The sequence below is a fragment of the Aptenodytes patagonicus genome, chromosome 22 (assembly GCF_965638725.1).
Source record: "Aptenodytes patagonicus chromosome 22, bAptPat1.pri.cur, whole genome shotgun sequence".
Lineage (NCBI taxonomy): Eukaryota > Metazoa > Chordata > Aves > Sphenisciformes > Spheniscidae > Aptenodytes > Aptenodytes patagonicus.
The window spans coordinates 7322463-7342739 of record NC_134970.1 but is presented as its reverse complement, the minus strand read 5'-3'; the positions used below and the strand labels follow the sequence as shown (position 1 = coordinate 7342739).

General features: G+C 48.4%; 1 protein-coding gene across 4 annotated transcripts in view; it reads left to right on the top strand.

Moving 5' to 3' along the window:
• The window catches only part of LGR6 (leucine rich repeat containing G protein-coupled receptor 6), a 148578-nt gene that overhangs the window by 44313 nt on the left and 83988 nt on the right, over nucleotides 1-20277 (top strand). For all 4 annotated transcript variants that reach the window (XM_076357800.1, XM_076357803.1, XM_076357802.1 and 1 more), the window contains exons 2-3: nucleotides 8445-8516; nucleotides 20164-20235. In XM_076357800.1, the coding sequence (XP_076213915.1) occupies nucleotides 8445-8516; nucleotides 20164-20235 (144 nt within the window). The remainder of the gene's footprint in view (nucleotides 1-8444; nucleotides 8517-20163; nucleotides 20236-20277) is intronic.

Below are 20277 nucleotides of genomic sequence, written 5' to 3'. Positions count from 1 at the left end.
CAACCCAAAGCAGCCTGGTGCACTGACTGCTCTGTCCAGGCAGTGAAAGCAGAGGGGCTGGGAGGGGGCTCCATCAGCCTCTTCTTCTGTTTGGTGTATGAGACTCCAGTCGAAGCAGTTCGGTGCTAATGGGCACTGAAAGCACCAGGGCGCTTGTACACCTGTAGGCCAGAAGATGTCAATGGCCATCATGCTCATAAAAGCTATATCCAGCAAGACAAGCCATCTTCTCCCTGCCTTGTCACAGCACAAGTGCTTTCCCCTTTTATCGCCATGCGGACTTCCCTCTGGCAACCAGGACAGTTGCAGCCAGGAGGCAGAGCCCATGAGAAAAATGTCCAGGAGTACACTTAGCAAGATTCGAGTTTTGCCTTTTTGGAAAAACTGCCCTCATTTTCTGATCCAAGTTTCATCTCTGTCCCATGACACGGTGCCTTCTGGAGGCAGCTCCTTGCTGCTTCTCAGCCATGTCTCCTCCATGTGGCTGCAGCCTATTATGCCAAGTGATCTGCCCTTCTCCCTACCCTTGGCTGTGCACCCCACACCTTCTTCCTTTCTCCTTTGCTGTCTAGGGACAGCCCTTCCCCTGGCAGACCCTGCGGGCCCTGGGATGAGATGGTGTTCGCTGACAGCCCTGACCTGGCTTCCAAAGGTTATTTCTTCTTGTTCTCACACCAGCCATTTGCAGGGGCAGAAATGCACTACCTCCTCTGCTCAGCCTCTTTCTGCTCTCATGCATGGAGGGCACATAACACGGTGCAGAGCCAGGGCAGCTACGGGAGGAGCTGGAAGTGGAGTAGCCAGAGCAGCATGAGAGTTGTGCTTGCATTAGGTCACTACTATTCACTGCACAGACCAGACCTGCTGGGGCAGGGATGGGCTTAATCCCACCCTGGCAAACTGGCCTTGGCTGAGTCTTTATTATTGAAACATTGTGGAGATCTCGGATAGGGCCTACACATGGGGGATGATCTAAGATGACTGATCTATTTTCAAACATGGAGAGGTGGGAGTAGAAACACGTTCTGCTCTTGCCTATTGCAGTGATACGGGATTGAAGCAGGGCTGGTGCCTCCAGATATGGTGTAATGCAAATGAGCTCTTACTGCTTTGATCTCTTTATCTTCCCTTTCTCCTTTTCTTTATGGAGACTACCTTTAGCGTAGTTTTCAACCTGCAGGCTTTTAGGAAAAAATTCAGCTGGCTCTATGGCTCCAAGTACCATTCTATCATCAGCCCCAGCTTTACCCCGAGCAATTCAGGCATTTTGTGGTGACCTCGGAGATTTCAAGATAAAGAGAAAAGGAGATAACAAGAACCTTTATGAATCACTCTAGAATAATCTGAAGAATTTCTAAAACCATCATTTATTGCCTTTGGGCTTCTTTTCTAAAGGTGGTGTAATTGTGCGTTTTTCACTGGATGCTAATGAGAGTGGCCAGAAGATAGGTAGAGACATTGCTCATCTCCTGGTGATTTCAGAGAGACAAGAGTGTTTCATGCCTTGCGAGAACAGGTCTAGTGTTGGACCTTTCCAGGATAAGGATGGGAATTTTGGTCTGGTTTGTACAGCTCCCCCAGAAATCAGACTGCTGGACTGGGAGGCCTTAATGCTGTAATTGTGCAATAAATTAATCAAAAGGATACCAGGTCATTAGCTTCTCCCCACAATCATAAAAATTTCTGCTCAACTGCCTGAGTGTAAGGAAGGTCTTTTTTATAGTCCAGGAACCCATGTGTTGAGCACCAACACTGAGACGAACTAGGTTGAGTCTGTGCTGGGAAGAGAGCACATTAATATCCTGAATGTCTTGAAAAATGTGAAGATATTCATATAGTGGATCGATTTAGGGTTTGAGAAGATAGTCACCATTTGGGATTCTTAGTAACTTACTGTAGGCTCAAAACCTGAGGATAGCAGTCAGATATGTTCTTTGGGGCGACCTTGCCTCCTTACAAAAGAGGAGCACAAGGTCCATTTCCCTAAATACTGAAAGTCCTGTCCAGTGCCTTGGGCAACGTCTGTCATCACTTCCAGCTGTTGCCAGATGCATGGGATTTCACTGAAGTGGGAAAGAAGCCAGGAGCCCACAGAGTACCCCACTGCTGAGTCCTTGAAGATCTGCCCCTTGAACCACACCATGAGCTTGCAGAAACCTTGTAGATGAAAGATCTGCTTGAAGGTGGTTACTTCCCCCTGCTCTCATGGCAGGAGGACACAGGCTTCTCATCATGCTGAGTGACAGAGGGACCCATGGAGAGCACCTCAGGGGATTGAAGCTAGTGACCAGACTTTCTGCCCCTTTGGAGTACAGAGAGAGATGGCTGGGGAATGTCTTCTCTCACCCATAGCTAGGAGCTGCTCTTTCTGTAGGAAATGTCCTAGCCCTGTGATGGCTTCCAGGAGAGCACCATCTCCCTGCCAGTCATGTGCACTTTGCAGATCTTGAGCCAGATGCACATCTGGTTCTGAAGGTTATGTGCTTGGCCTCAGCCAAGACCATATCGCTGTACATTTCACTTTCAAACCCTCCTGACTGAGCAGCCACAATTTCGTTGTGTTACTCCAGTGTGGCTTCAACCTGTTTTGCTTTAGGTCTGTTGACTGCTTGTGTAAATTCACATTAGAGTGCATCTATGGGGAAACACTTTCCTTACAGTCTGGGAAGATGCATATCAGGAGCTTTGGGGGTGACGGACAGGGTTCCTTGCTCCCTAATTTTGTGGGCAGCTTTTAGACACCTTGAGTTTGTGTGAGACACATCAATCCCGCTGTCCCTAGAGGTATGTCCTGAGGATATTGCTTAGGCCTATCTTGGGCAAGTATTGCAGGGTGCCGTTCATGCAGACCCACATATTGTAGCATAAAAAACTTCCCTTTTGGCCTAAGACCATGTACTTCTACAAGGTCCTGCAGGTGTCTCCACCAGAGCTGGACAGAGTCTACGGGGACTGTGCTGCTCCCCCCAGGGACATCCATGGCTCCACGTTTCAGAGCACCAGCACCACAGCCTGCGTCCCACTTGCCCGAGCAATTATGCCAAAGATAATCTCCTTTGATCTTTAAAGCTCATATGATCCCTGAACTAAAACACTGTGGTAACCATCTCCTAGTGCTGTTAAAGAGCATGGCAGACAGTCCTACTGGGGTATCCAAAGCATGGTGTGTGTCACATCATTTTTTGGTAAGGAAGATCAGCTAATCAGTGAATAATCAAAGGTTGTTCATGAAAGAAGGCGACATCAAAGCAAATAATTTAAGGAACCCCTCGAGGGCCAGAGTAGTTGTAAGGTCTGAGGCTGAATCACATGAGCTCAGTTTCCATGAACTGTGTCTCAGTTTTCCTGCAGGTACAAGTTAGAAATGCTTACGATAAATGTTTAGAATTAGTTGGGGAAGGGGGGGATGTTAAATCACACTAATTATAGCCATGATGGCTTTGGTGCAGTGCCATTAGAAAGCATAGGTAATTTCAACACCTAATGCAAGAGGCCTTGAAAAACATTGCTTCACAGGTAAACGGGGGTGATACCAGAACCAGAAACCTTCAGTTTCAGGAGTAGTGGAGTAGTTCACTTTACTGTCAGCATTTCAGACCACAGCCATGCAAAATGATTTGACAGCGAAAGGTTTCCTGCTTTTATTTGATAGCTTGCAGAGAGGACAGACAGGCCAGTCACTGGGGAAAGAGGAACACAGGAGCTCTGCGACAGGAGAGGGATGGCTTGTCCCAGTTCACCAAGTACAGTGTGGTCTCATGAACTGAAAGGCAAGAATCTGGACAGTTCCTCTGCTGATCCTACATTGCAAGCCTGGGTGAAACTGTAGCACCCCATTTCCTCTCCTACCTTTCTGATTTCTTTTTGAGTTTAAGGGACTTCGGGATCTGAATTATGTTCTTTATGCATTTCTATAATGCCTGCTATGGTACGGTCACCATCTTTGTAGTGGTTTCTCCAGTGCAGATGACAATAGCCATGCTTAGATATGAGTGACCCAACACTTCTTTGACTCCACTGGATGCTAGTCACTCAAAAGAGAGGGCTATTTTGGAAAGTCAAAGTCATTGACAGAGCTGAGAAAGGTCAGAGGAGTCCCTAATCCATTTAGTCCATGAATCCCTTCTGCCAGACATTGCTGAAAAAATAAATCCAACAAGGTTCAAATACTATGGGTTCCTTTTAAAATTAACTATACGTGACTAGCTGAATTAACCACCCTCAAACACTTGAAGAGATAAATAGCTTTCCTGATTACCCTGACAGGAAGTATTTCCACTCTTGCATGCACTGGGGCTGTACATAACACAAGAAACCTTACTAACAGGAAAAGCATGAGCTTGGGAAAACACAGCAACAAGTCAACAACGTCTTTACATGAGTAATAAGTCAAATATTTACTCCCACAACATTTCAGCAAGAATCCTGTGCCTCAGCTTTCACACAAGCATGGACAGCCTGTGGAGAAACATCTCGTACTTTTGTGGCTAGCAAAATCACTAAGCCCAGGACTGTGCTCAGGAAGTTCATTTCCAGCCCTTGGAGGAACTTGTTCTTCCTTCACACCATCTGTCCTTGCACCATCCCCTCCATGCTGTCCTCATACCATGGCCAGTCCAGGAAATCCACCACACCAAGCCAAGTGTGATGTCCAGTGTTCTAGAGGAGCTGATGTGGGCCCGCCATGGGATATCACACTGGACAGTTAACAGTAAACACAGTCCTAAAGCTGAGTCATTGGCACCATATTTGCCTCGCTGTTCATTAGCTTGCAGACCACTACCAGGGTTTGCACTATGGGCCTCCTCTTTTCAGTATTGTGAGTGCAGATGTGTTGCAGTCAAGTCATAGAATCATAGAATCATAGAATAGTTTGGGTTGGAAGGGACCTCTAAAGGCCATCTAGTCCAACCCCCCTGCTGTGGGCAGGGACATCTTCAATTAGATCAGGTCACTCAGAGCCCCGTCCAACCTGACCTTGAATGTTTCCAGGGATGGGGCATCCACCACCTCTCTGGGCAACCTGTGCCAGCGTTTCACCACCCTCAGCGTAAAAAATTTCTTCTCTATATCTAGTCTGAATCTACCCCCCTTTAGTTTAAAGCCATTCCCCCTTGTCCTGTTGCAACAGGCCCTGCTAAACAGTTTGCTGCCATCTTTTTATAAGCCCCCTTTAAGTACTGAAAGGCTGCAATAAGGTCTCCCTGGAGCCTTCTCTTCTCCAGGCTGAACAACCCCAACTCTCTCAGCCTTTCTTCACGGGAGAGGTGTTCCATCCCCCTGATCATTTTTGTGGCCTCCTCTGGACCCGCTCCAACAGCTCCGTGTCTTTCTTATGCTGAGGGCTCCAGAGCTGGACGCAGTGCTGCAGGGGGGGTCTCACGAGAGCAGAGCAGAGGGGCAGAATCCCCTCCCTCGACCTGCTGGCCACGCTGCTTTTGATGCAGCCCAGGATACAGTTGGCCTTCTGGGCTGCGAGCGCACATTGCTGGCTCCTGCAGGACTGCAAACCACTGAAGTATCCAAACACCCAAAACATCAGTGAGTTTTAAATAAAATGACGATCTCCATGCAATAGCCTTGGAAATCAGGGCTGGATTTTTCTTCACTGCCCCAAGAGATGGTGGGACAGAGCCACTTCCCTCAGACCTGTCCATGGCCAGGAGCCCCAGGGGTGCAAGAGAGTGAGGCAGGGGAGCAGGGCATTTAAAGAAAAGTCATGCAAGGAGGAGCTGTGAGGCTGCCAGAGTGATAGGACAATGGTATTTCTCCTCTGACTTTTGGAAGATTTCTTGAGAAACCAGTGTATTTTTTTCCTCTTCAGGATATGGATCAAAGGGGAGGGAAGAAGGGGTCAAAACATCTTTGGCCTCCCCATTACCACCAGCCACATAGTGATGTACTGCTGGGTATGACTGATGCTGAGGGTCTGCGAATCCCTGCAACCCCTGCCTGCCCCGGGGTGTGGAACAGGCGGCTGTCCCCATCATGCCTAGGAAAGGGCTGGGCACCCAAAATGCAGTTCAATGAGGTTTGAAAAGTGTCTCCTGCAGTGAGAAAGGAGTATTCCCTACACTGCCAGCAGAAGGCAACTTAAGGAATTTCAGGGAGATCTGGGATGTTTCAGATCTGTATTTTGTTTCATTGCCTTTCATTTTACGTTATTTTTCGTTATTTTTACATTGTTTCACAACATGTCAAAACATCAGACTGATTCATTACAACATAAACAGGAGACACTTTGATGTAGGAAAAAAAGATGTTTTAATGGGTGCTAAGTAGCAACTGCCGTTAGGGATTTTAAAATAAAAATAGAAGCAGCACAATATAATATTTTAACCCTTCTATTGTATCACGGGATCATCCAAATATAGAATGCAACGTTGCACAGAGAACAATATAGACAATAACTTTATTTCTGCATTCATTCTGAGAACAGAATTTTGAATTCTCATAGGTCTTTTGGGAATCTTTCCACCATTTCTTTGGAGAGGAGAAAGTTATAAAAAAACCCCAAACTTTGCCAGGAGTATCTTCAAATAGGGCTCATCAAACTGCACAGTTTTGTCACAGGACACGTCTCCAGAGAAGCTGTAAAAGCAGCCTTTAGACCTTCCCTAGGTGTAACCTGCATCCACAAATGCCAGATAGATCTGGTCAGAAAGTGGGGGGGGGGTGTTCATGGAAAATGGTGCAAAATGAAGAAGCCTACACCCCCAAACTTCTTAAGCCTCTTTACTAGCAGAACTCGGGAATTTTCTCACTGAAGAATACAAAGAAATTTGAGTAATTTTTTCAATAAACTTATTTTCCACTGAAGCAATTTCCTACCCAGAGCCCAGAGCCAGCCTGTGATGCTCCAGGGCATTTGACATGTGACCTGTATTCTCACATCTTGGGTGAGATGCAGGATCTCGGGTCAAATGACGGTGTGTTGTGCAGATGGCAGCCAGCTCAGAGACGTCCCTCTTGTTAAGGCTAGGTTTTGCTGAGGGTAATTTTTCTCCTTCATGCTTCAGTGCTTGTCCTTGGCACAAGCCTCCTTCCTTCATGCATTTGTCTAACACCAAGATAGATTCCCACTGATACTGGGGGGAGGAGGAGGGGGGGGGTGTCACATCCTCCCTTAGGCTCATCAGTCTGTGTTATTTATTGGAGGAAAGAGTAAAGTAAAATGCCTTTATTTTTATGTTGTGCCTCCTTATTCTCACATTACAAGAGAGAAACCTGTCTGTCTCTGCCATTTAGTCTAAGCAGCCTGAAGGAGCCAAGCACTGTCCTGTCTATGCACAATGATCAAAAATAGTCCCTTCTTCATCATATGAGTCTAGCCTCAGATGGCATTTGACTAGTATTGCTTTGCTCGGTAGGGGACATGGCCCATTCCTTCCCATTGGTTTTAACCATGCCAGCTTTTAATTCCACCTCATCTTTCCTCGTAGTTGTAAAAGTTGATGCTCACTTGCAGTCACCTGGACACAGCTTGCTCTAGTCATGAGTAACAAGCATGGTTTTCTTCATGTGAAGCTGCTCATGAGGGCAGGGTTGCGGCTATCAAGTATCAGACCTCCTGAAGAGCCTTGTAGCCCAGAAGCATCCTTGTTTTTTCCAACTACCAGCTTGTCTAATGCACCATTTCCTGCAGACTTTGCTACTCTTATATCCTAAGACATAAGATGACAGCTCTGCAGTGGGCAGCTCACAGTGACTCTGTGATGTGCTAAGGGCTTAAGACTCAGCAGACCCCCTGGTCCCCTTGGCTTGTGGCACTCCTCTGTGAGGGTCTGTCAGACCCTAAGCAGATAGGAGGTGAGCCTTTATAAAGCTGGAGATGACAAAGACTCAGACAAGCACAATCAGACAGATTCCTCCCAATGCCTAAACTCTGACTTTGTCACCCACGGAGCCAACCTCGAGCCCTTGTTCCTGGCACTGTTCTCTAGTTTTTCCAGTTTAGAGCAGGCTTGTCCAATAGGATGTACCCCTTCTTCCATGGCTCACTCTCTCCTCAAAAGCAGCTGTCTGTCCCTGCACTGGAAGAGCTCCCTGTGGTGTCTGGCATGACCAGCAATCACTTTTGGGCCCAAGGACATACTGTCCTACTCTAGCGTCACTGGGCTTCCTGTTCACTCTCCAAAACATGTGAGACACTAATACTCCTTGTGCTGTTAGGAAATGTCCTAACTTGGTCCATAACCTGGAGAAGCTCAGGCAGACCGCCCTGAAGGAGCAAGTGTCTCTCTCTGGTTACTCCTCTTCATCCCTTTGCAGGCAGAGCCTGGGCTGTGATAAGATGCTAATGCTGAAATGCAGTTTGCAGGGGATTCTCTCGCTGAAGTGCTTTCCCTCTTAGCAGAGAGGGGACACAGAGCCTGGCACTGGGGTTTCTTCTATGCAAATCACATCATGACTGATCAGAGACTTCTGTCTTTCTTCCCCACTAGAGATCTGAGCATGAACAACATTAGCCAGCTACAGCCCAGCACTCTCCGTCACCTGCGCTTCCTGGAGGAGCTGTAAGTATGGAGCAGCTACACCGGGCAAAGCATGGTCGTGGTGGCGGGGGGACACTGGAGAGGCTGCCTGTGGCTCCAGTAGCAACCCCCAGTGTTGTCACTGGGGCTACAGGATGAGCTGGAAGGAGGCTGCACGCTGGGAGAGGGTTTATTTGCTACTCTAGCTGTAGGATTTGATTAAGGACATTACCTTTAGGCTGAGATGGTGCATGTGCCAAAAGTCAAAATAAAAGAGAACCCAATCCATTATGCAAAAATCAACACTGTACCCTGGAGCAGAGCCAGCAAACAGGGACCTTCATTCACCCTTCTCTATACAGGGTCCCCCTCACAGCCTCCTGCAGTCCAGAGACACCCTAGCTCCCAGGCACTTTGCAGTTCAGACGACAATGAGCCTGAGCAATTGAAGACCAAAAAATTTGCCCCAGAGGCTGAGGTGTCCCGCCACGCACCAGTGTGTACCGTGGTCTGAGCAGGCACACTCAGACACAGCAGCAATCCCAATCCCTGGGGATCAGCATGTGGCTGTGTGTGAGTGAAGGAGTGGCCCCACTTCTGAAAGTGTGAAAATTAACTACCAGATTAGAAACCACTGGAATCCCTTGGGACCCCCAAAAATGGGAGCCTGGGGGGCAGAAGATTGGGGCTGACCATTTCTGCATGGGTAAATTGCACCTGTATGGTCTTATTCCACTTGACCATGAGAAATACCTCCAGGTGTTATTCCCATGCTGTTGCTCCTTTCAACACAATAGCTTCTGTTGAAAAACACAGTTTCTTCAAAACACAATTATTACATTGCATTAAATATTAATATTAATGCCACATTTGATGTATGTGTTGTAAACTTACTGTATATATAACACTTGCTAGAGTTTAATCTGCCTAGATGAAACACTTCGACTTTACTGAATCAGGTCTTGCAGCCACTGCCACACGTGACATTGACATTTCAAAAATGGTAGTTCCCAAAATGTCAGAATTTCCTACAGAAAAGGTGTTTTGACTACCCTGAAAGGGCGACATTTTCATCTCCCAGATGTACTATCCCACATGCTCTGCAGTGGAACGACCCTGAATCATCAGCATCCAGTACTGCAGCATAATGCCAGTGATGTGCACAGGTTGTGGTCCTGACCTGCCTAACACCTTACCGACACGAGCACACTGTGTGACTGTGTGCAGTGCTCGGGTATCACTGTCATGAGCAGAAAGTCCTGTCTGTGCATTTAGAAAAGAGTTTGCAGATGAGTGTACATACTTAGGTGGACACACATATGCAAAGACAAACTTACTTCTCTGAACATTCAGTCTTGATTAAAGAGACCAGACCAGATATTGTTGTTCATTATTCCCATTACAGGTCAAATCTGATAATTACCAAATCATAGTATAGGTTTTTAACTTCAGATGGTCTGGCAACTCATCTTCATCTGTCTATAGCTTCTATTCATTAGACTTGTAAGGATCCCAGCTACCCAAACTCCCCTCCCCATTAGGCATGTACAGATCGAGCAGGAGTCATTTTTTATCCTTCCTTAGCTCTGGAGCTCAAGCTACCCACAGAAGGTGGGTTTTTTGAGACCTTGCCTCCATCTTGTAGCCTTTCTCTTTCCATTTTGTCAATATCTGTGTTGAAGTGTGGACACCCAAAGCATTCAATGGGGGCAGTACAGCTTTTCACACACAGAGACCATACTCTGTTGTATACAATTAACAGTTGTCTTGCTGCAAGCAACCATGTCCTGACTACGTCATGTACAAACAGAACAGTCTCAACCAGCAATGAATAAATATTCATAGGCTCCAAAAGAGCCAGCTTCCCACAGCCAAAAATAATTATGAATTAAACAGATGAAGAGGAAAAATTTAAACAGGAAAATCTGAAAAATAATTGGAAGTTGTTAGAGAACATTTTACTAGAGGTTCAAAATGCCACAAGTCCTCATTCGGAAAGCAAAGGTATTTTGACTAGGAAAAACCATCACAGTTAGAAGAATTGGAAACTGCAGCGTTATATATCTATGCATACCCAAGTTCATGCTTGAATTTGATAGCAATAATACAGTAATCCTATTTATGGAAATCAAGAAATTGATATGAAATCAAGCAAGAAAGGATTTTTGTATATTATCAGAAATCTAAACTGATTCTTTCAACAACAGCTTCTAGACAGGGACCATGTGTGTATATATATTATTCATAGGGCTGTCATCGACCAGTAATACAACTTGGCTGGCATTTCCTCTGCCCTTTTCACTTATATCTTTACCAAACTTTCATCCCAAAACATCAGGACCATCACATTCGGGATGGGATCACCCTTTGTGCTGGGACATGCACAAGAATCAAGCAAACAAATCCTGCCTGTTTACACAACCTCAGTAGAAGTTTGTTCAGGTTTCGCAGCTCAAATCTCCGCAGATTTCATCGACTCTGAACCAGTAGACCCTTGGGTCTACTGGGGTGACATGTAGCACATGAGACCAAGCCTTCAGTCTACTCCCCCCATGGAAGAACTGCCCATCCTGAGACATGCTGAGTCAGTGAAGACCAGAAAACCCTGCTGAGCAATGAGGGACAATCCAGGTATCTCAGTGCTAGTGCCTCCTGGGGAGGAGGAAGACCCTCCTGCCTGCCTGCCTGCTCTCCAGGAAGAGAAGGGCTGACAAGGAAGAAGAGGGCTCTGCTGCAGCCTGTCCTTGCTGCAAGTGCCTGTCTTCAGTCAGATGGAAATCTTTCAGCAGGCTTCTCATCTCCAGGGATTTTGGGTGACCTTACAGCCCCAGCCTGCCTCATACCCTGTTATGGTCCCTGTTAAATCCTTGATAAACTGAGTAAGTAACAGGCTGGAGGATGCAGCAACTGAGGACAAAACTGGAAAAATTCAATTCAGGGTGAACCAAAACTGATGTTCTGGGGCTTTTGTCAGCCCAAAAGAGTTCCTTGACCTGAAACAAAAAAAATTGTTTCATTTTCAGGTTACTTCTTAACCTTTACTCTTTTACTTTGGGTCAAACTTGAAAAGAAAATGGTATTTCAAATGGTATTTGCTTTATTGCAAAGATGACTTAAATAAGATGCTTGAACGTTCTGAAAAAAATCACAGGTTCCTCAGCCAAAAATATTTGCCAAATTCAACACAGACTTTCAAATCTCCTTTTCAGGTCCCCTGGAAACTCTTATATGTTAGGGATGTTTTTACCTTGGCCTAACGCTGAGAAACATCCCAGAAACTCCTGACACCCCTAGCCCTTGAACACATGTGAATGTGATCTGTAACCCTCATCTTCTTTGACAGTCAGAGAAAGTGCATGTTCCTCTGCCTCCTCCACGAGCTCTTCATAGTTCCTCTCTCCTGCTCTGCCACTGCCAATCTTCTCTCGTTAGATCTAGTCCCAGTAGCCCAGGGTCACAGCGGCCTGGAGGACAGCTGGTGTTTCACACATTTTATGATTCCTCTTCTTTCTGTTGTGCCTCTATTTTAGCACCATCTCAGGCTCCCCATGAGGGTGGAGTTTCATGAAAGTCAGAGGTCAGCTGGACTCAAGGCTCAGCTTGTGCGTGGAACTGGGGTTCAACCAAGGAACAGGAATAATGGGAAGGGGAAAGCAAGCTGCAAAAAGGGGTAGATGAAGCGTGTGTGTCCCATGGACACTGACGACAAATGTGCCACGTTGCACACCCTTCAGGCTGCTGTGGAGCACTGCGAATCCAGGTTGCCGGATCCACCTGAGCCCTGAGTATGTCAGTCCTCTGCAGGCACCGATGCCGGGTGGGGACAGGCAGGGAGCAAGTGAGAGCAGTGTGGCACCTGAGGGTCTTGAGGACAGCAGAGCAATCACCCAGGCCACACCACGATGTCCAGCCAGGCTGTGTCCCACAGGACATTTCGGCATTGGCTCAGCTCCCCTCCAGAGACCAAATGTCTTTGTCCTACAAGGGATCGGAGGCAATGCTGTGGTCAGGGCACAAATGAGGGCACCAGGACCGCTCCAGCTCAAACTGCTCGCTCACTGTGTGGTCTTGGTAAAGCAATTTTCCCTGCCAGTGCCTCTATTTACCCATCCATCCAGTGATGAGAACGGGCCTCTCAGGTGTGCTGGGACCTGTTAGTCATTAGTTTTTACTGCAAGCTGCTCAGGAAGGTGTTGCGGATGCAATTAGCACTCATGCTCGGAGGCTGCCAAGAGACCAGATTCTCCAGTCGCAGCTGGCTTTGAAGAGGCAGCGCCACCGAGGACTCCTCTCCAACGGCTCTCCATCAGTCTGTGCTCTCCTCTGTCAGCACCAGCCTCCAGCTCCAGCAGGGAAACAGCACAGAAACAGGAGAGGCTGTGCCGAGATTAGGCACAGTCCCAGCCCAGGCACTCACCAGTCCTCCCCTCCAAAAAAAGCCTCCAGTGATAGAGGTGTTCAGACCTGGGCCTCACACAGGCAGGGAGAAGCTCAGAGTTTAGTGTGTCTCCTCTTTGTTTCTTTCTGGGTTTTTTTCTTCTTTTCTTTCTTTCTCTCTTTTTGGCAGCAGGAAGATTGTTTAAAGTTGCTAATAAATTCCAGTTAATGAAGCCTGAAAAGCCAGAGCTGGGAGCCAAGAGAAACAAGAGCAATCAGTACAGAAGGAATAGAAAGAGGATCTTGAAAGCGGGCCTGGGAATAATAACATGTTGAAATGTGTTCGCCGGCAAGGGCTTTGTTACCGCGCTTTGAATCCAAACACGAGTGCTTGGTGCCAAGAAGAGAAACTGCAGCCAAAGGCAGGTGTTCATTGCCATTCACCTCTTGCTTCGGGGCACAGCGGCAAGATCAGACCCCTTCCCAGCCACTGGCTCTTTCACCTGCCTCTTCTCAGGCCCCGAGGGCAGAGGGACTCACCATCACAGGGAGTGCCATGCCTCTGCACCTATGCAGGCACAGCAGACTCAGGACCCACACCGTGGCCTCCCCTTGCAGGCTGTTCCCTTTCCTAGGCAGCTCTTGCAACTTAAGAGACTGGAGGCCAAGAAACAGCATAAAAGCAAAACAAAATAAAATGCAAGCCTGTATGCTGGGAATGTGAACACAGCAGCCCTCTCCTCCTCCCCTGCACCAGGAGAAGAAACCCCCTTCCCACTCCTCTTCCCATGCGGGTGCAAGGACTAGTGGAGCCATCACGTATTACGGAGCACCAGCACTGCTGCAGTGTGTCTCTGCCTGGAGTTGGAGTGCCCACCAGCACTCATGTCAGCTCCCAGACATCTGACACATCCGTCTTTGGGGGTATTGTCCAGCACAGGGTCTCACTCCAAGGCGATCTCATTCTTGTGAGAGGCAGCACTGCAATAATGCTGGCTTTGGGGCATGACTCCTTCTGGAGTGATAGCTCTGCTGTCTAAAGGGGTGCTGACATTTCTGGGTCATGTTCAAGTGTGCTGGCACCATGGTGAAAAGCCTTTCCTGGAGCAGTGCAGTGACATGTCTGGAGTAGGGTACTCCTAGGACAGCAGCTTTGGTGGGTTTCCATGACATAGCAGGCCCCAGAGGTCTCTGGAAGAGAGACAAACGCTTGTAGGGACACGACCTTGCTTTGCCATGTTGACATTTGGAGGCAGCATCACTGCTCCCTACATAGCCACCTTGCCTGACACAGCTCTCCATTTCCAAATGGCTGTAGGTGAGGAGCTGCAGCTCCTCTGAATGCCTGGGCACCATGGTTCCCCTAGGATGCTGCCTAGATCCTGTGTCTGAGAAGGTACCAGGATGTTGTGATGGAGCGCACTGCTGTGGCTCTTCTGCAACTTGTTAGCAATAAGGGAGCTAGCCCTGGTTCATCCAGGACTTTCTGTCCTCCTGGTTGACATTGCCCCTTGGCAGAGGACAGCACTGGTTGTCGATTCAATAGGTGGGCAGTAGCAGAGAGAGGGTTAAAGGATAATTCTTCTGATGAAGCCTTCCAAAGGTACAATCATCTGGCACGGTGCAAAGACAGATGTTGGCCAAGGTACAGGTGGGGACAGGGGAAGAGGGCTTCTAGGGGATTCTCCATCTTGGACGTTGAAAAATGAAGTAAAGTTATTGAAGGAGCCCAAGTTACATTCAAAATGTTGTGAAAATTTAGAGATTTCAATTCTTTTTCTATTCCAGTTAGGCTGGGGATAGTATTCAGCATTTGAAAAATCCTTGCAAGTGAGGATAGCTGGCCCCAATTTTCCTGAAAACTGCCTTCCAAATGACTAACTCTGTTCTGAGGTACCCCAAGTGGGGCACCCAGAGTAGAGTCAAAAGTCAAAACTGCTCTGAAGGCTTGGAGGAAACAAAACTCCCCTGAAAACCTTGATAGTTTATAATATAAGGGGATGGAGTGAATCATAGAATCATAGAATAGTTTGGGTTGGAAGGGACCTCTAAAGGTCACCTAGTCCAACCCCCCTGCCGTGGGCAGGGACATCTGCAACTAGACCAGGTTGCTCAGAGCCCCGTCCAACCTGACCTTGAATGTTTCCAGGGATGGGGCATCCACCACCTCTCTGGGCAACCTGTGCCAGTGTTTCACCACCCTCAGCGTAAAAAATTTCTTCTCTATATCTAGTCTGAATCTACCCCCCTTTAGTTTAAAGCCATTCCCCCTTGTCCTGTCGCAACAGGCCCTGCTAAACAGTTTGCCGCCATCTTTTTTATAAGCCCCCTTTAAGTACTGAAAGGCCGCAATAAGGTCTCCCCTTAGTGAAGGCATTCAGTGTCCTGTATTGGGTTGTTCATTAAGGAGTTGTGTCTTATTAAATCTTACTTGGCATATGAATTCAAACTAGCTTGCATATGAACATTCGTGTGGGTTGAAAACTGGCTTGAGGACCATAAACAAAAGAAACGAATGCCATCAATCTATCGAGTTGGAACAGGCATTCGGTGGGGGCATGGAGAGCAGAGTTAGAAACAGGCCTGCATAGTCTCCTCCTCAGGGATGGAACAAGGCAATAAAGACCATGTTAGAGACACCTCCAGGTGATACCAGACTAGGACCAGCTGCAGATTCCTGTGTGGGAAGGGAGAGTCCAAGCCTGGCTCTTTTCTCAAATGTACCATGTTTTCACTTGCATGACTTAATTGGCTTCATTCCTGGTTTGCACCAGCACGAGAACAAACTTGAACATAACACAGAGCCCTTGGTCCCCTGTGCGCCCAGGGGATGGCACGGTCTTGGCGTGATGACACTGTTTAGACAGGAGCGCGGAGAGTTTATCTGGGCACAGATTCTGCCTTGACAGTGTTAGTGCTTGAGAAATTAACCAGAGCAGGAGATCAAAGGGGGAGGCTGACATGCTCAATAAAGATCTGGCAAGGGGAAAATTCCACCGGGATATGGACACACATGTTTGTCCTGTCCTGCCAATGGGCAATGTTCCTGCCTCCTAATGTGAATGATAAGGGCATCATCGTGTTGCCTGAGCACATGACATGAGCGATCATGCCCAACAAACAGCCTTTGGGTGTGCCATGGAAGTTGTAGCATGACCAAGAAGCCCAAGATATAGGAGGGGGTGGGAGCCTGTGGTAAGTGAACTGCAGCAACCATGAGGTGGTAAACCATGAGTTTGTTCCAACTTGGAGTGTATTGGGAATGCACATCAAAGCCTGGAGGAATGTTCCCAGAAATCACAGGAGTGGGGAAGGGGGGGGAGCAGAATCTAAAATCCACTGAACATGCGAGCTTCCCAAAGCAAGCAAGCCAACTCCGGCTCTTGCCCTTCCCTTCCACCTGCCCCTTCTCTCCCTCTTCCATCGGTCACTTTAAATATAGAGCTTTCCCCTTCTCCCAACCCTGTCTCATGGTGTAGGCTCCAGGATGGCAGGGCATACAGCTGAATCAAGTCTGCCTATCCTAAAAAGAGACCTGAGCTGGCCTGGAGCAAAGCTCGTGTGCTGTGGACCAGACATTCACCCCTGCAGGAGCAGCTTCTCTTCCCGCTATGTGCTTAGGGTACAAGGGAATGCCACCTCTCAGTCCTTCTTGGTGGGGTTATTTGCTTCAGTCTTCTCCACAGAAGGAGCAAGTGAAGAGCTGTCTCAGGGGAAGTCTTACTGGCAGCATCACTTCAAATGTTATTGTTCCCTTTCAAATGGAAAGGAAGGGACCATTTCAGTGAATTTCCTGTGGGATCTGGCTTCTGGAGATGTGTTCAACAGGTGTCTGTCTGCCAGGCTGGGAGATTTCTGAAAAGTTTGAGTGAGAGGGACAGAGGGAACCAAGCACTAGGGAGATTGCCAAGTGCCATGGACAGAGGAAGGGTCAACACACAGGGAGTCTTTTGTGTCTCAGGTCTCTTACATGAACTGGCACAGGAGCTAACGACATGGAAGCAGGCATCTCTTCCCAGTGGCCACTCCTCCTGCTGGACAGGACATCCCAAAAGACCTACCCATTCCTGACCTACTTTCAGAGACATGGGACAGCCATGCTTCCTTGCCTGGGACACCTGGCTACCACCCACAGCATCATACAGCTCCTGTCCTGGGAGGTACGGCAAACCTCCAAATCCCACACCTCCAGACCCTGTGTGCACATCCCGGACATGTACCCCTCTAGGAAAGCAAAACCTCAGCCTGTGTGCACAAACACAGACATCTCCCACCTGCCAGGCTCTGCATGCATACAAGTAAATTTCTTTACTGAGAGTGGTTAAACATTGGAAGAGGCTGCCCAGGGAAGTGGTTGAGTCACCATCCCTGGAAGTATTTAAAAGACGTGTAGATGAGGCGCTTAGGGACATGGTTTAGTGGGCATGGTGGTGTTGGGTTGACGGTTGGACTCGGTGATCTTAGAGGTCTTTTCCAACCTTAATGATTCTATGATTCTATGATTCTAAGTAAGCAGAGCCCATCTTAAACCCCAACGGCACTGGCAATTGCCTTGGGAGGTGGATTGAGTGAAGTGGTTGTGGCTGGTGCCTCCCTTTGTGCCTGCTCCTTGGCTTGGCATGGAGCTCTACACCTTGAGGAGAGGAGCTAGGCTGCCCTGGCAAGGGGGAGGAGGTAAAGCTAGAGAGAAAAGACCCAGAGGCCAGAGGTGAGCCAGGGACACGGCATAGTCTCAGTGTGGCAGGGCCAAGGACAAAAGCAGTGGCAACAGGGGGGCATGGCTGACTTTCCTGGGGCTGGGGGATGCTTTGTGCCTCTAAATGTATCCAGAGATGGTGCCCAGTGAAACCAGGGCATCTTCTGCAGAGCTGTTTTTCCCCTTATGTTCTGTTTTGCCCATGGTGCTGCGATGCCACGAGCTGGCTCAGCATGTGTCCACCAGCACACAGGGCTCCCTGCCACCCTGTTCTGAGGCCAGGAGCCCCAGCCTGGGCTCCATTCAAGCTCCACACTCCTCTCCTGCTAATCCTGGAGGTCCCAGATCCATTTAGGGACCTAGCAAACACTTCAACACACCCAGGACAGTGAACATAAAGATGCAGAGCTGCCAGGAAACAAGTCGAGAGGCACATTTAACCGTGAATACATGTAGACTACTGCCAGCAAAGGCATGGGGGCAGACAGGAGCTCCAGGGAGGTGAGGACAGACAGCCCCCCGCAGAGCAAACGCAGCCTGGTAGGATGGATGCTGGGAGCAGGCTGAGGATGCCGTGCAGGAACACCTCTCCTCCAGGCAAGCACTCCAGTCTCCTGGACAACACTCCCTCCCATGTGGAAATCAGCAATCAAAAGGAGCAATTACCCCAAATCACAGCCCCCAAGTGACAAATAGCCCAGCCTGCCAGGCAGCTTGCATACTGCAGAGAGGCAGGTTACAACCTGCTCACACACATTAAAGAGACGACCCTGTGCTGTTTATGCTGTCGGAGGCCTAATTATGGGAGCAATTTTCTCTAGATTCCCGAGGGGAGAGACAGGGAGGGAGAGAGCTCGGGCACCCGCACATGCCTGCCCCGCCACTGGTGAGTGTGGCTCCCCAAAACAGCTCAGATCCTCTCCATGACCTTTGCAGAGTCCTCACTGTGATGCACTCTGCTTCCAGACTGGATTACGCTGCTCATCCTCAACACCTGTCTCCTTCACAGCCAAAACGTCTAAAAAGAAATGGGCTTTGTCAATGCTAAATGAATACAAGAAGCTTGCCAGCATCTGTGCCCAACCTCTTGGGCCTGGTTTGGACTTTCTAAGAGATTGAAGATGAGCCTGGTCAGAAATGATGTTCACTGCCTCCTTTGGGAGATGCAATATTCCACTCCAAGTCAAGTGGACAGCAACAAGTTTCTTACCCTGTGACTATGGAGAAGTACAACTTTGACCTCTGACCACTTGGGGATCAGAAAGTAAAGCACAAACGCAGTAGTAATTTGGGGTCTTAATCAGGTTGTTGAACTTGTCTTCATGATTTCTGGCTGATGGGCACTGGGACTTGGTCCACGTTTGTCTTCATGGGAGAAACAGGAGGAGAAGGCGGAGATTCTCCTTAGGTCAAGCCTAGACTCAAGAGTACTGGACTTTACTCCTGCCTCCACCATAGGCTCCCACCATGGTCTCTCAGGACCGCTGTCCTCATCAGTGAAAGTGATGGTAACGGTGATGCAGTTTCCAATGTCAGTGAAAAATCCAAATACCTGTTAATGTCCCAGCCTGCTCTGGGCCTTGCTAAAATTTGAGCACTCTGATCAGATGATGCTGTACAATGGTGAATTCCACAGGTTCCCTTGGATAAATTCTTTCAGCCAGTTCTGAACATTGTCCCTTGGTCTTTGTGCTGTGTCCCTGATGATCACACTCTCTTTTGTGACGCTGCTCTTCACTTTTGTCTTCCTCTCCCATCCCTTCACATTCATCTCCTTCCCTGGCTGCATTGTCCCTATCTTCGTCTTCTCTCCTACGGTTTTCTCCAGCCATAGCTCATCTGAGAACCACTTTTGACTTTTCTGTCCTGGATTTGGAAACCATACTCAGATGAGCTGGCTCTATTGTGGCACCTGCATGGTACTCCCCATCTCCAGCCCTTTCCCTGGTCTCCCCTCACAGCAGCGAAACCAAACTCTTATATGTTGAAGGAGCTGGGCCTTAGCTGTGATCACACATGTCAAAGCAGGGCTGGGAATGAGGCAGTGGAAGTAAATCAGGTGGCATCAAGCTTTGATGGACAGAACAAAGGAGAACCTGCAGGATGCAGAAACAGGCCACATGCAGACAAAAGGGACAGATAAGGGTCCATGATTTAGGGATAGTCCTCCCAGGACCATGCATAAGCAGAAAGTAGCTCTTCCCCTGCTCCACCTTCACTGCCAGGCATCTGGCATAGAGCAGGGTCTGTAGGTTGGTCAGTGCCCTCGAGCAGAGGTCCCTCTCACAGGCTGCCTGTGCTGTAATTTCCGTGGGTGGGGTCCTCTGCGGGTACCCAGGGAATGCCTTCAGCCATGAGCTGTCACTGGATGCTGAAAACACTGGATTCAGGTCTAGCAGGAGTAATAAGCTATTATTTCTTTGCCTGTTCCGCAAGCTGTAAGAGGGGATCCTCTGCAAAGGTTGCCTGAGCGCACAACCACGGCTGAGTTTGCAGGTGTCACAGCCTCCTCCCCAAGGGGGCTGTGGCAAGATCCATGAATTGTTAAGCGTCTGCAGAAAAGGGACTGTCATTACAAGGATGTTGACACATTACTGGCTCTTCTTTTCGCTGCAGACGCCTCTCTGGAAACCAGATCTCCAGGATCCCAGGGGAAGCTTTCTCTGGCCTCTACAGCCTGAAAATTCTGTAAGTAACTCGCTCCCCTCTGCAGAGCCACCACTGCCCCCG